Source organism: Bombus impatiens, unplaced genomic scaffold, assembly GCF_000188095.3.
Source record: "Bombus impatiens unplaced genomic scaffold, BIMP_2.2 scf_0406, whole genome shotgun sequence".
Taxonomy (NCBI): domain Eukaryota; kingdom Metazoa; phylum Arthropoda; class Insecta; order Hymenoptera; family Apidae; genus Bombus; species Bombus impatiens.
Genome location: NT_176825.1, coordinates 1,085,894 through 1,101,172, shown reverse-complemented (window position 1 = coordinate 1,101,172; position 15,279 = coordinate 1,085,894). Strand labels below are relative to the sequence as shown.

Below are 15,279 nucleotides of genomic sequence, written 5' to 3'. Positions count from 1 at the left end.
CACCCGGCGTCTTTTTCCGTTCCCAATGCCCGGTTGTCGGTTTCACGGAATAGGGAAAAGTAAACCACCCGCACCACACAACAACCGCGCGCGTGTGTTACAAAGTGCGTCGCCGTTCGTTTGTTGTTTTTGATAACGCAGGTGTTGCACGGGGCGTGGAAGGGTGCGCGGCACATACAAACGTTCTACGCACGAGGTTCCTCTCTCTAACGAGGAGACGTGACGATCAGACGTGACGAACAAAATGGCGTTTACCGGACCGCCCGCGCGCGATCAGGTGGAAAATGCCGGAATGCTGCTGCTAGGAAAGATCGACTGACTGCCGAGGTCTGCGGCCCTAAGTGGTTTGACGTTAAGAACGAGCTGAACGAGCAAGAAGGAAAAACAGAGACAGACAAAGACGGAAGAAAAGAGAGAGGGAGATCACAGCCAGTCAGAGCGAGACAGAGAGGGAGAAGGAAGCGACTGAGAGAACCGTCAACGGGTATGAGAGAAACAGAGATACATCGAGCCTAAAGGAAGGGATGCGCGCTATGGTAGGGGTTGAGGGATGGTCATAAGCGAAAGAGGGGAAACATCCCACTATTTTCCACTGTCCTCGGACGACTTCGACTACCTTCGATTGCTTTCGACTATAAGCAGGGCCGTCTCGCATTATGTCTAATATGGGTGGGAATTTTCCCGCTGTTAGAAACAAATGCCGTAAACATCCTTACGAATCTTATAAATACCTACGAACACGCACGCATCGCCCTCCTACCATTATTTCACGTTTCGTCCGCTGGAACTTTTAACGGTTCATTTCAACTTCTCTAGTTCGCGTGCAACGTTCTTACCTTCCGTTTTTATACATCATCGCTATATAATATACTCATAGAAAATAAATTATCGAACGAACATTTCCTACTCTACTTTCTCCCTCGTCGTTTCACGAGCTTTCCGATTTCCCGCTGAAAGTTCCCAATTTAAATTTAAATTTCATATTACTATTATTCAAATTTCTGATTTTTTAACCGATCTTCTCACTAACGTAGAAAAGTCGGCAGTCGAATGTAGAGCAGATGAATCGTTGGAAGAATTTATGAAAAATGAAAGAGTATCTATTAATGAATTATATAACGAACATGTTCGTAAATGTCAGCTTGTAGAGCAATATAAAATAAGCTCGAATTGTGTCAAAACGTGACAGAGTATTCTCCAGACAATTATTCTGTTGAGACATTTCGCGAAGACGCAAAACACGCGACGCTTCTCGGCTTGATAAGTTCCAAGTTAATTACGTTCTCTCGGTTTCTATCGGACATTGCCCGCTAAAAGGTTTCGTAAAACAGCGCTGCACCGCCCTAGAACGCGCGATGGCTCGAGGGCCGCGAATCTTTTCCGGCTGCTTCGTTCCTCTCCTTCTTTTCTTCTTTCCTTCGCCGGTTCGTTTCGCTCGCTCGCTCACTCCTTTCTACATTCGCGTTCAACCGTCTCGCGAGGAATTTCTAAAAATCAATATAGGCGCAAAGCGAGGAGGGGCCGCAAAAAAATTCGATATCCCCTTCGCCTCAGTTCCTTTTTACCTTTTTTAGCGTCTCTACTTTTTTTTCTGCAACGAGAATTGCGCAGTCGAGAGAGCCTCGTCCCCTTATGGTCCCCAGAGGGAAGGTTGGCTATTCGAATCAACTCGATCTTCGAGGAAGAGAATTCACGAAGGAAGTGGCAACGCGAACCTACGGGCACTGAAGAAGCGCGGGAGAATTTATTTTCTCAGAAGTGTAGCGCGGCCTCGGTACAGTCTCTGCCGTTACCGGCTGAATAATTTCATCCTCCCGTACACGTCCCGAGATAAGCCTACGCTCCAGCATGAATGCGATCAAACGTATCGCTGACATACCAAGTTTGTGCATCTTTCTCAACCATCAAATATTCGCATATCTTTTTTCCTTTCGTCCAACGTATTTCTAATTCTTCGAAAATTTTAGAAAAGTTCAATATCCTTTCTTCTTATTTTTCCGCCCGATCGTTTGCAGTTCTCAACCTTTTGAGATACATAGGTTAAAGACCTGTTACCTAGGAACGGTCGGTCATATTGCATGGTACGACGTTACTGGCGAATACACGCAATACATCTTATTCCCCAGCACATCCGAAAGATTAATTCCATACCGTCACTATGAAAATTCTTGTTGCAAATTTTAGTAAAACGAAGAATCAGATATTATAAGATACGAATATTACGAATTTGAGGGAAAAGGGCTGCAATCAACCGAGATTGAAGGAAGATCATTAATTTCATTCGCCAACATCCTCGAAACGTTTACTTTGCAGAGTGCCAGACGAAGCTATTGATTGTCTTTCGAAAGTTTCCGCCAGTTCCTCAATTAAATAGGGTTACATATTCGATGCGAGATTATTATTATTCCCAGAACTTTCAAAAAGATAAGGTCTTGATCCATGAGAAGGGGCCGATTGTACAAAAACACAACCAAAACGATCGTATTGAAATGCAATGCGACATACAGAGTGCTTTGTGTAGGAGTGATTATACACTTGCAAAATTCGTGCAGCAGGGGCTCGTTTATTCTAAACACAAATACTCGCCTTGAATTTTGTGAGTAATTGTGTAAGGATTTTATCGAGCACACCGACAAAGATAAGAGGCTTGGAGAACTGAAGTGCAGTATACCTATATGTAAGTATGTGAACTAGAAATGGGTAAAAGATCGGCTGGTCCAATGTAACGTATCGCAGCCAGATGTAACACGAGCACCACAGCAAAGGCTGATACCAAATGCTCTCAACGTTCGACTGTGTGTCACAGGGACTGACTTTCAGTTCAGTTTCAGAATAATTGTCGTATTATGGTCTTTTTTTAGATACGTTCTTCTAATTGATCGCAGCGTTTCTGACAATGATGAGTTCCCTGTGCTACACAGCCACGGTAAATCCGATCGTGCTGTTTCGTCGCATGGTCGAACAATGTGTAATCAAAACCAAGTAAATTGTTCTTCATTGCGAATCGCGTGTACCTTTTGCAAAGGCGAACGTGTGTTTTCATACAGGAAGGAAGATTAAGTAAAAATCCGTTTGCTGACTCGTTATCGCGAGTTGATAATTACTTTTTCACGCTGTTTAGCCAACAGTATGCATTGGAGGGATAGTGCATTGACGGAAATGGAAAAAAGAGAAGAGAAAAAAATCGACGTTACGTGTTCTATAGACTTACCAGGTATATACTTGCTTTTTCGGAAATCTGTCTTTTTAACCGGAAGCACTTGGAAATACAATAGTGCCGTGGAGAACATGTAACCAATCCCATACCTACTGCTAGGAAATAAAGGCTTGGGATTGGCTGGTACAAACCTCAAGGTCGAGGATATCTCTTACCCTTCCTACAGACGGTCGTATCGCATAGTCGCCCTGGGACCAGGTACAATGGTCTTTCCGTGTAAGGTTGATGGTTCCATAATTTTTCCACATTGCAAAAACACGCAGCTGCATTCGACTTATTCTACATTAATTCGCTTAAAACCTTGGGATAGATAATCAAATATATAAGAAGCAGTAACTGTAGCAAAATTATCGAACCAACATTAATTACGAATATTAAATCGTATCATTAATAAAATAAAAAATTATCAACAACTTTTTAACATCAACATTAATACACAAAAAGGAACAAATTCATATTGTAAAATTGTAATGATCGATATTTTTTTCGTTTGTTTATAATGAATAAATGAAATAGTACTTTTTTGAAAAGTCTCAGCCTGGTCCAAATGAAGGACAATTTATCAGCGGCACGCATTCATATGCACAGCAAGATTACAAAATTGGACTTCTGATCGACGCACTTTATACGCGACATTAAATGCATACGCTTCTAATATGCCGTACTGATTGGGTCTGATTGCCGTCCGTAATAAAGTTCAACTTTATGCGAAAGAATAATTCCCTTGTTACGCATGTGAACTCGAAACTCCAAGATCTCGTTTCAAATATTCAATAACAAAAAAGATTAGAGAACTTATAGTCATGAAATGAACATAAATAAGGTATCAAATGATCAATAACGTATGTAATAAATTCGTGTGACATGGTAAAACGAAGCACATGCGTATGCAGCACAACCTGAGAAACATAGGCTTTTTCTCGACCAGATGATGCGCTCAATGTTCGCAAAGAAAAGGGCAAAGTATAGCCGCTGCAGTTCTGCTCAGCCTGCTCTCCTTATTTTCGTCGAGATTAAGGCTATTTCCAGGCAAAATTCCAACTTCCAACTGTTGCGCAAATCGTCACGCGCAAACGCAGTTTCGGAGGCGTGGCGATCAACAAAGGGCCCGGAAACGGCCGATATGATGCTGTTTTCCATCTTCTCTCCCTTTTCTTCTTCGATTTATATCCTTCTGTTAGGCAGTTTATCAGAATCCAGAGAAGTGAACTGTGTCACAAGGAAACCGAGCTGATTGTCGCAAAGGGGTGAACAGCACCTTCCAAAATGGTCTTTCCTTTATAGTATTCGTCTGGAATCCGAGATATTCATTTTATCACAATTATTACAGAGAAAAAACAAGACACTCGTTTTATCTTTAGTGATCCTTTTCTTTAATTTCATTGTATCGTTATGTTATCGTTAAATCTTAAATACCGTCACATATGTATAAAGTATCGTGTATCGAAGTTGTCATTTTAGTTTCCCGAAATTTTCGCGTTTTCACAACGAATTAAGTGAATCTATAATCTAGAACTGCGTCCCATTACAGAAGTATAAATGCTGCACATTTGCACAATCGATTTGTTTGACGATCATAGACCTTGCAGCACTACATATATTTTAGAAATGCACAAAAATGTTTGATAATACTAATGCAAGGAAACAAAAAAGAAAAAAAAAGAAGAAAAGAAACACATAGAACGAATTAATTTGTTGTAATCTAATACGATAATAACGTTCTTCTGGGTTCCGACGTCACGAAACAACACGCGAAGTGCAACGGCAAAGTGGCTGTGTACCGAAACACTTCTGCGCTATACGGCATCCGAAAAAAGAATAAAATATAGAGAAAATAAACTTCGACTCTCGAAACCGTACCATTCGCACCGTATACTTTACATTTTACATTTTTATAAAAAAAAAAGTTACCTGAAAAGTTTTAACGATTTGTAATTTATCATGGTAAGCAACGAAATATTTATTAAAAATCCTGAAAATAAAACAACCGCTCAGAAACTCGATATACTCTGTTAAATATTTTAAATGATTACTGTATTTTGTGGAAAAATGTAGAAAATTCTTAAAATAAAAGATCAAGTTTTTCCTAACCTTAAACCGATTTCAGGATGTATCTGCATTTTCCGAAGATATTTTCGATGTGAAAGATTGGATTAATAAAACGTTTAAATCTGTCGAGGCACAAGAAAACAAAGATGTAAGTCATACAGTTAGTGTGATCTCGATTGCGCGGGTTCTATTTCTTTCCTCGACACAGTTTTTGACTTTCAGTTGCACTAGTACAGTCAGTTACTAAACTGACTGCTTCTATTGCATCGCGGTCAGTGACACCATATGCCTTTTTATAGATAATTCTTTTTCACTACATTGCATATAAAAATATTACAACATTAAATAAAAAATGTTTTAGAAACTTTTTTTAATCGTTACTTCATATAAATAACTACTCGAATGCGAAATCGCCACGACATTCAAATTCAAGGGGATAATATTTTATATGTTTTCTAAATTTCTGACTTTCTATCTCTTTGTATAAATATTTTTTATATATTACCTTATTAGGCATTTGTTTCATCATTGGTAATGAAATTACAATTGTATGTGCAACAAGTCAATGGGGCTTTAGAAGAAACCAGTCAGTCTGTTCTTTCAAGTTTGCCAAGAGTTTTAAGAGATACTCAACTTTTGCAACAAGAAGCTTTAGCTCTGAGAGAAAAAATGGTTGCAGTTAAACAAGAAATAGAAAAGGTTTTTATTCTGATATTTTTGTCTGAAATGATCGAATGCCTCTATTGTTTCTCTATTATTATGATATTAATTTATTAAATAGGTTGAAAAAGACACTGCTTCATCAATGGCTACATTAGAGAGAATAGATAAAATAAAAACAGACTTACAGATTGCTAAACAAGGATTACACGAAGCTGATAATTGGAGTATACTTGCCAATGATGTTGAAGAGGTATAGTATTCACTGAGATAAGAAAATGCTTGTAAATTTTGGCTTTATGTTATTTTTAACATTTCAGGTATTTGAGTCAGGAGATATAGAAGCTATAGCAAATAAACTGTTCAGTATGCAAAAATCACTGGCTATGCTCGTAAATGTTATTGACTATGAAGATAAAAAATTACAATTAGAAGGTTTAAAAAATCGGTTAGAAGCCATAGCTAGTCCAAAGTTAGTTCAAGCATTTACTGCTGCAAATTTGGGTATGTTATATTGAATGTAATTGTAACCTTCGCCACTGTATACAAATTAACTAATATTTTTGTTTCAGAACAATCTAAAGTTTATGTGGATATTTTTAGTAAAATGGAACGCTTGCCTCAACTTCTCAAGTATTATCACAATTGTCTGAAAGTATCATTAGGGCAAGAATGGCGCAGAACTATTGAATTAGCACAAGATGAAAATGTTTCTTACTGGTTACATACTTATTATGATAAATTATTATCTAATTGGAATGATCAGGTAGCTTTTATTTTAAAAATGTCGTGTTAACATATATAACGTAAGTTTTATTCTTATGGTAACATGATTTCAATACAGGTGAAATGGTGTCATCAAGTATTCCCAAGTAGTACCTCAGTTGATGTAATTATTGAGATATATGCTGATCTTTTAAGAAGTTTGGACCCAGGCATTCCAGAATGTATAGAAGCTCTTTTAAAACAACATACAAATGCTATGCAATTGTCACTTTTACTTGAACTTAAACAAATTACAAGGCACTTTGCTGTGAACTTGCAAGGTGCTATTGAAACATCATCACATGGAAAATCACAGACTCCAAAATTGTTATCATTGGCACAAGCAATATATGCACCTTATGTTCCATATGTTACAAAATACAATATTTATGAAACAGCTCAACTTGAACATCAGTTGCAATCTATAGATTCTGTTCAAGATGATTTAAGTGATACGATCAATAACCTTTCCCTTAGCCTTTCGAGAGTAATGGAATATGCAAATGAGGCCAATAAAAGATGTAAACTCTTTACAGATGGTTGTGGTTATCCCAGCGTATTAAAATCTCTAACTGTAATATGAAACTAATTAAAATGCTAAGATAAAAAGACTTTCTCATTATGTATATGTAATAAGATGTTTATTTTTACAGCGTTACTTCAATAAATATCTTGACAAATATCAAGTGGCTATACGGCAATTAGAACACAAAAAAGTAAAACATGAGGATTGGAATTTGTTCCAAATGTGCCTTACTTTGATGCAAACTATAGGTAGCATTTTTATTTTCCTTTTTTTAAATAAATTTGATGTAATATTGTCAATTCCAATATATACAGGTGATCTTTTGGGACAGATTCAACAATTTGAGAAATCTTTGATAATTGACATTACAGAAGCTAATAATAAGCTGCAAAGTACAAGTGGTAGCGTTTTTAATCAATATAAAAAGTTACTTTTACATACATCAAGTCAAAATGAATTGGAAAATTTAACTGCATCTTTTCAAAAAGGTAATCAATATAAAGATTTTTTCATAGATGACATCAATTACTTCATATTTAAATAAATGTTTTCTTTTACAGAAGAAGAAACAATTCTTGATCCAATAATAAAGTCTATTCACAAACTATGTTCTGATTTACATCGTGCAACATATGAAGTAATCTTTGCTCCTATCTTTACGCAATTATTATCAGTACAAAAAGCACCAGCATGGTCAACAGAAATCAACAAAATGACGCATTTGAGTGCAGATTTACCCGATTATAGCTTTGCTCCTCAGGAATATATAACTCAAGTTGGGCAATATTTGATGACATTACCACAGCATTTAGAGCCATTTTTACTGAGGGAAAATCCAAGCCTTACGCAGGCATTAAAAGCAGCAGATCCACAATATGCACAAAGTTCCACTGAATCTGGATTTACTGGTATTTTATTAGAAATCATTGCTAAAGAAACATGTCAAATGTTTCTAGATCAAACATTAGGAATTTGTCAGCTAAGTTCTGCTGCATGTAAACAACTTGCAACTGACATAGGTACGTACCTTTGTATCAAAAAGTTATATATTAAAACATTTTCTTCAATTTTTTAATATGTACAATATATTTTGCAGATTACCTTGGTAATGTATTAGAGGAACTTGGTCTATCCTTATCAGAAAATCTACAACATATGTCTCTTTTATTAAGACTCCCACCAGAAGATTACCAGAAGAGTAGCTCTGGATGCAATGCCAGAGTTGTAGCTGCAGTCAGACAAATGAGAAATATAACGTTTTCTGGCTAAGTAACGTGCAATGGCGAAACAGTAAGTCATAAATTACAATACATAACAATTGTAGTAATTACAATTTCGTATAATTTATTTAAATATTTTACATATGTAAACAAATGAAATATTCTTGTACAAAAAATAATTATATTTAAATATACAATATATGTATGTATATTTATTTAACTTTAAACATTATATTTCTAGAAATCTTATTTTTTCTCGTTCTAATTATTCTAATTGGAATCTTTATTTCAATTATTAATTTGTAATTAATAATTACGTTCAGTATCTTAATTGATATACTAATGTAAAAATTTTCTACTTTCCTGTCTCATCAAAGATATTCTTTTATACTTTTTCTATTCCTCTTTTTCTAAAGCTTCTCTTTTTAAGAAGTACTAAAAAACATTCTTCATACTTTCAAAAAGATATAATTTTATAGTTTCATTAATACATAAAATATTGAATAAAAATATATCGCGTAGTAGATATATTGGCTTATTACAATTACATAATTATTTATTACATAAACGGTAATTGTATTATTTTTGTTTCAATATGGCATCTATAACTGTATCTATTGCATCATTTATAGACCTGGAAGAATTATGAATATTATATTTCTTATCAATATTATGATCTTTCTGATCACGTGATTATGGTTACGATTAACATATTATTACTTTTAGAATAAAAAATTAATAATACCTATCAAAGAGAGTATCACAAGATTGATTTTGGTAGTGTACTTTGGATGCTAATGTCACGTTTTTAAGTAAATTAATAACTCTTTTATTATTTGATTTAAGCATTTTGTATATTACTATCAGAGAAGATAACATGTCAATCTAAAATGTGAAATGAATTAGCTACACTATTAATAGATTTGAAATAGTGTATATATACTTACTTTTGCACAACTTGTTATTGTCTTTGTTAATACTTGTATACTCAGTTTTTGATATCTTTTTGTATTTAAAATAATTTTTAATATTTCCTTTGCTAGATAAGGAAACGGTGTGCTTATAATATTTTCATCTATTACATGTGAGCGTTGTAGTAAACGTGTAATTTCCATACTTATACTACTGATTGCAGCATTAAACATAATAGTTATATATGAAAGATAAGAACTCTCATCGTCAAAAGTATTTTTAATAACGGAAAAATATTTTTGCGTTAATTTATGCAGTATTTTTCTGTCCTATAATTAATAAGTTATTTAATTCTAATGTAGAAAATATTTACCGCGTCTTTTTTAGATAACTCATTATGTATACTTACGTTTGTATATTTAAGTAATATATCTTTGCTACATTTAGTTAAAGTAACCATTACAATACATACAAAATTTGGTACAACAATGTTTAATAAATTTGGTTCTTGTTCGTCATAAGCCATTTTACTAAAATCTAATAACATCATTATTGCATCAAATGCATCATTTAAAAAAATTATGCCATTTGGTGATGATAAACAACTGCAATATAAAAGTACGATATCACAACATAGTTTCGGAGTAGTATTGCACTCTTTCAGTAGTAAATTTGACATATCAAAAGTACTTTTTATTATATTTATACAAATATAATGATTTTCTATAATGTTTACATCAATGTGCGATATGTGTGTCACTATTGTCCTGTGTAAAAAGAAAGGATATGTTAACAATAACAATACTTCTAGAAAATTGATAAGAATATGTAATTAACTTTCATACCTCCTGACCCATAATAAAATCTCTGAAAAATGTTCTGATGTATCAAATACATCCTTTTTATGTAATATTGCAATCATTGATATATATTCTTTAAAAAAATTTATAATTATATCTTTGGATACAAGACTTTTTATATTGCACTCATTATTCATTTCTCTTTCTATAAAACTTCTTAGTCTATGTAAACTTTCCCAAAATTTAAGTATGTCCTTATGATATTTATTCATTAAAACTGACTGATATTCAACATGCAGTAAATGTTTTAGAATTCGTAAACTTAATTCTAGACCCTTCTCATTAATTTGGAAATCATGTGCAGTATTCTAAATGAACATTTAATAATATTATATCTTATTGTTATTAATATATTTATTAAACAATATCTTTACCTGATTATGTCTTGCATTTGTATTTAAAGATTGTGTAAAAAGATTCGTTAATGCGAATAAAATTGTATCTCCCTTATTCCATTTCATGAGAAGATACACAATTGAAAGGAGACTTTCATCAGGAGTATTGGGATCACACAGTTGTTGTATCAACATTTCCAGAATACCAATTTTATTCAAAAAAAATTTCGGAGGTATTAAAGAAAATAAAAATATTATTGATTCGTTTATTGGTGTTTCCTGAAAAAGGATTACATACATATTATAGGAACCTATAGGGAATAAATTATGAATACTTACTCTGAAATTCTTGAAAAGCTCTGGTAATGCATGTGCAATTAGTTGTAAAATATTAATTTCTTTTTTATATAATATTCCTTCGTCACTATGTTCAATATTTGCTATTAATAACATAGCAATAATATCGATATATATATTTATAGCTCTATAATTATCAAAGTCATCATTCCAACTATTTGAAGAATCTACTCCGATAAACACAATTATTAATGTTTAAACTTAAACTTAATAAACTTAATATCACACAATAATTATATATTATTACCATTTTCGAAGCTATTCTTCTTCTTGTTAAATTTAACTTTTTTATTATAATTTTTGTTTAATATTTTTGCTACAGGTAAACATTCCATTTCTTCTCTTATCACAGATAACAAAGTTTCAATAAGCTTCGTGGATGTACTTAAACTTATAACAGATTTAGAATGCAAACAAAATCTTCTAACGGCATTTATATTGCTCGTTCCTATGTATGCTAATTCATCCTTTATTTTATCGTGATGTGTACCATTCGACGATATACGTAACCACATAAGTTTTACTAATTCTTGCAAGACAAATTCATCTTGAGTAGTCTGAAAATAATAATAAGACATTAAATTTAATATTATCTTTATTTGCAAATAGTCAAATATTATTTTGTATTATGTATACCTCTAAGCGATCGAGAACATAGGTCAAGGGTACTATATTCCAGAATGGTATTCCAAGTTGGTTTTGTGCATGGTAAAGAAGTTTAATTAACGCTTCTAATACCGTTTGATCTTCGTCATAAATACTGTTTGCGAAATTTGGTAGAAAATCTTTAAGTATCATATAAGATCGTTCTTTAACTAATATTTTTTTTAAACCAGTAAAAATGTTTGCCCTTATTTCGGAATTATTGGCGTTTTTTGTATGTTGTAGTAGTATATTTAACCAATTCCGAATAATATTGTTTGGAACATGATTCCAATATTTTTCTAACATTTTAAATAGACCCTAAAGATGTTCACATTTCTTAAATATCAATAATTAGTTTTGAAATATTTAACCCCTTGCCTTATAGTTTTGTTAGTAACTATTTAAGTAAGTGGTGATAATGTTCAGACTGAAAAAACAGACCTCTTTATTGAATTGAAAGCATAATCCATGTCCTTATATGATGTGTACTAATATTGTAAAGCAAGAGGTTAAAGTAATAATAGACAAATTACCATACTTTTATAGTAACATTGCACACTTCAGAATCTGAATCTTTTAAGAGATCTGTTATTGTTTCATAATATTTTTGAATATATATTTTATTTCTGTCTCTTGGAGTACATGTATATTGAACAGAACTTGTTATAAAGAGAATCTCTACAGCATTGCATATGATGAAAGACCCATGTGCCTGTGATAAGAATTTAATTTGATGCTTATAACATATTATGTATATGTGTATATGTAAATTTCATTCTGGTAATACCTTTAAATATTTCCAAAGTAGAGGTTTACATTCATTGTGAATCATTAATTTTGCTGCTTGATGCTTGCTATCATGCATAGCAGCAACAAATGAAAGCAGATTTTTACCAAGCTTTCCCCTTCCTGTATCATCTCTATATGTTCGGAAACAATAAAAAATAATATTTTGTAAACAATTTTCAACAATAAATTTCTTAAATTTTTCAGTTCCATTTAACCATGCTGTTGCATATAGATCTGCATATGCAGGAATATAACTGTATTCAATATCTTGTAATACTACCCTTACATTATTATGAACTCCCTGAAATATCAATTATGTTAATGTTAGTTTGATATAAACTGATATTTATAACCTTTTTGGCATAATTTATAACTTGTACCAATATATATTGCTCCCCAAGCGTAAATAAATGTAATATCAACATTCGACCTTCTTCAAGGGACATCACAGTTTTTTCTCGAACAAGTTTAAGTAGTTCTTGCACATCTTCAGTGCATTTCAGTAATGTGATGCTAGACCTTATCTCATATAAACGTTTTACATGTTGCTAAAAATATAATTAATGAATCAGTTATTTGAAGTTACATTGTTCACATGTATTTATATACTCAAAGGATAATTACCAATGAAGTTTTGCTATTTTGGATGAGGTATTTCAATACATTTCTTATCACTTTCTCTTTCCATGTCATGTCTAATATCCACCACCTTTCCAGCAAATTTGATATTTCATTTTTAGCCTTTAGAGGGATTTTTATTTAAAAATTAAAAAATATAGATATTAAAAGAATAAATGATAATAATTAAACATCAACCTGTTCATTTTTTATATTTGGTAGCACAGCAGAATGTAGTAATATTATGTTTTGTAATAGAACATTGGGTATAAACTTTCGTTGTACAATTGTTTCAAGAGCCATGATAGTTATTGTACGTATTAATTTAATCATAAGATTAAACTCCTGAAATGATAACATAGATATATTGTATTGATGATAATAATAATAATTATATTAACAATAGTAAAATGACAAAATATCATACAATATATTCATCTAAGTGACCTTACTTTCACATGTTTGTCTTTATTCTTTGATGTTTGTTTACATAATTTTTGTGCTTCTAATAATACAGTTTTTATATGTAGCCATAGTTCACAAAGTTCATCTTCTGATAATAACACAATGTTTTTCACATTGTTATTCTAAAATAATAATTCATTATAAATAAAAACACATTAGATTATTAAAACTGATCTTTCTATACAAAAATATAAAGATTATCTTAGTAACTAAATAATACAAATACAAAATATGTGTATGAATTACAGCTTAATGGTAGCATATACTGTTAATAAAATATGTAATTTTATTTATTTATAAATACCAGTTTTTCGCATATGTTGTTAACGAGGTGGTTCTTATTTTTCAATATTCGAAAAAGTATTTTATCCCCTAATAATCGATGTCGTTGCAACATTTTTTAATATTACCACAGCTTCGATTTTTAAAACCAAACGTATATTATATGCGTATTTTTTTAAGATCTGAAAAAGCGATATCATATATTTCTGGTACATACGTTGGATAATTTCGATGTATATAATAAAAAACTGTAAAAAAGAATACAATGAAGTAAAGATTATAAATTGAGTAAGATACTTCTATATTTGCTATAAATATATCATAAAAAAGTTTAATCATAGCTAAAAGATAATAACGCTAATTATAAAATACGTCGAGAAATACTTAAATTATACATTGAAAAAAATATAAAATAATTGTAAGAATGCCGTTTTAAAATTAATAAAGTAACAAATGATGACAAAAGTTATTACTGTAATTCATTCTGAAAATAAATATAATCGTTTATTTCAGAATTTCATGAATATTTCAAATTCTTTGTGATATGTTCCAAATGCGCAAGCACATGTTTAACAACAAGCAAAATGAGTGTTAAGAAAACGTACAGAAATAACAAGAAGCTATGTAAGTCACTTCAATGTAAAACATCATCTACCATCATTTGTAATAATGGGTATTAAAATAAAAGTAATAAACAGTTACACTTTTTCAATGAAATTTATTATAAAGTTTAACAAAATCTATCACTTTTATTTACTATTATGTGGAAGTCGCCATATTGATCGTTTAATGGAAAACAGTTATAGTTCAGATATGCTTTTAAAAGCATATTACAATGAGTACAATTTTGATTATGTACAATATATGTATACATAATTATCTCTAAACTAATAATACTAATTTAAGAAAGCAGACCGCAGTATTAAAAAAAACCCAGAAGTTTATAATTGTCATCAAAAAGAGGTGTTGTATTTAAGCATAGACAAGAAGTATTCTAGATTTAACACGCAATGCATTTTCACGTCACATTTGAAAATCCTAGCACAGCCTGGATAGAAGATAGATCTATTGCCACATATAAGCTATAGAATAGATCTGCAGCTTATGGAATTTCTTGTCGCATTTAGAGCGGTGAATGGAGGAACTATATATCCAACTCAACCATGTACGATGGTACAGTTGGAAGTTACTTCACATTGAGTCGATAACATTGCATCTGATACAAAAATGATAACGACTTCGTTACAATACATGCATGTGTATGTGATGTATGTATGTAATTGTAATTTATATATTTTTATACGGACTATGTGGGTCGATACACAAAGTTAAGTATTTTAAATTATTTTTCCTTATATAAAATATAATGCGAACGATTTAATGAATAATTAAAAAGATGCTTAGAAAATAAAAATATACATAAATATGAGATATATAATAAAGACATTTTGATAGAATTATTTTTATTCTGATAAGAATGTAAGTACTTTAATTTAATTTCTATTATATACAGATAGGGAAATCTGCAACGTCCAAGTTATTTTGCTTAACATTACATAATTTCGAATACTTACATTTT

General features: G+C 31.8%; 2 protein-coding genes and 1 long non-coding RNA gene across 5 annotated transcripts; 1 reads left to right on the top strand and 2 right to left on the bottom strand.

Annotated features, from left to right (window-relative positions):
* The first annotated feature begins 347 nt into the window (after positions 1-347).
* On the top strand, positions 348-8,564 carry LOC100748646 (conserved oligomeric Golgi complex subunit 7). 2 transcript variants are annotated; one of them, XM_033321182.1, is made up of 12 exons: positions 348-484; positions 4,749-5,161; positions 5,325-5,414; positions 5,780-5,965; positions 6,048-6,179; positions 6,247-6,430; positions 6,499-6,692; positions 6,771-7,265; positions 7,345-7,465; positions 7,532-7,705; positions 7,778-8,236; positions 8,314-8,564. In XM_033321182.1, the coding sequence occupies exons 2-12, from the start codon at positions 5,159-5,161 to the stop codon at positions 8,484-8,486; spliced, it is 2,211 nt and encodes a 736-aa protein (XP_033177073.1). In that variant the 5' UTR covers positions 348-484; positions 4,749-5,158; the 3' UTR covers positions 8,487-8,564. The 2 variants fall into 2 exon arrangements, with proteins under 2 accessions (XP_033177073.1, XP_012242067.1); XM_012386644.3 differs by lacking the exon at positions 348-484 and adding an exon at positions 4,348-4,486.
* LOC117151747 lies at positions 3,628-5,520 on the bottom strand. Of its 2 annotated transcripts, none has more exons than XR_004461854.1 (2): positions 5,309-5,520; positions 3,628-5,189 (listed from the first exon to the last, which is right to left on the bottom strand). It is a non-coding gene; the product is annotated as an uncharacterized LOC117151747 (long non-coding RNA). The 2 variants fall into 2 exon arrangements; XR_004461853.1 differs by having other exon boundaries at positions 3,628-4,508.
* Positions 8,565-8,936: 372 nt separating the features above from the next.
* On the bottom strand, positions 8,937-15,051 carry LOC100741385. The gene is made up of 17 exons (XM_012386639.3): positions 14,306-15,051; positions 13,723-13,882; positions 13,406-13,540; positions 13,152-13,298; positions 12,960-13,076; positions 12,716-12,883; positions 12,334-12,636; positions 12,085-12,258; positions 11,538-11,864; positions 11,149-11,458; positions 10,884-11,068; positions 10,584-10,823; positions 10,195-10,517; positions 9,759-10,116; positions 9,385-9,678; positions 9,183-9,322; positions 8,937-9,071 (listed from the first exon to the last, which is right to left on the bottom strand). The coding sequence occupies exons 2-17, from the start codon at positions 13,813-13,815 to the stop codon at positions 9,017-9,019; spliced, it is 3,369 nt and encodes a 1,122-aa protein (XP_012242062.1). The 5' UTR covers positions 13,816-13,882; positions 14,306-15,051; the 3' UTR covers positions 8,937-9,016.
* Between the last annotated feature and the right edge of the window lie 228 nt (positions 15,052-15,279).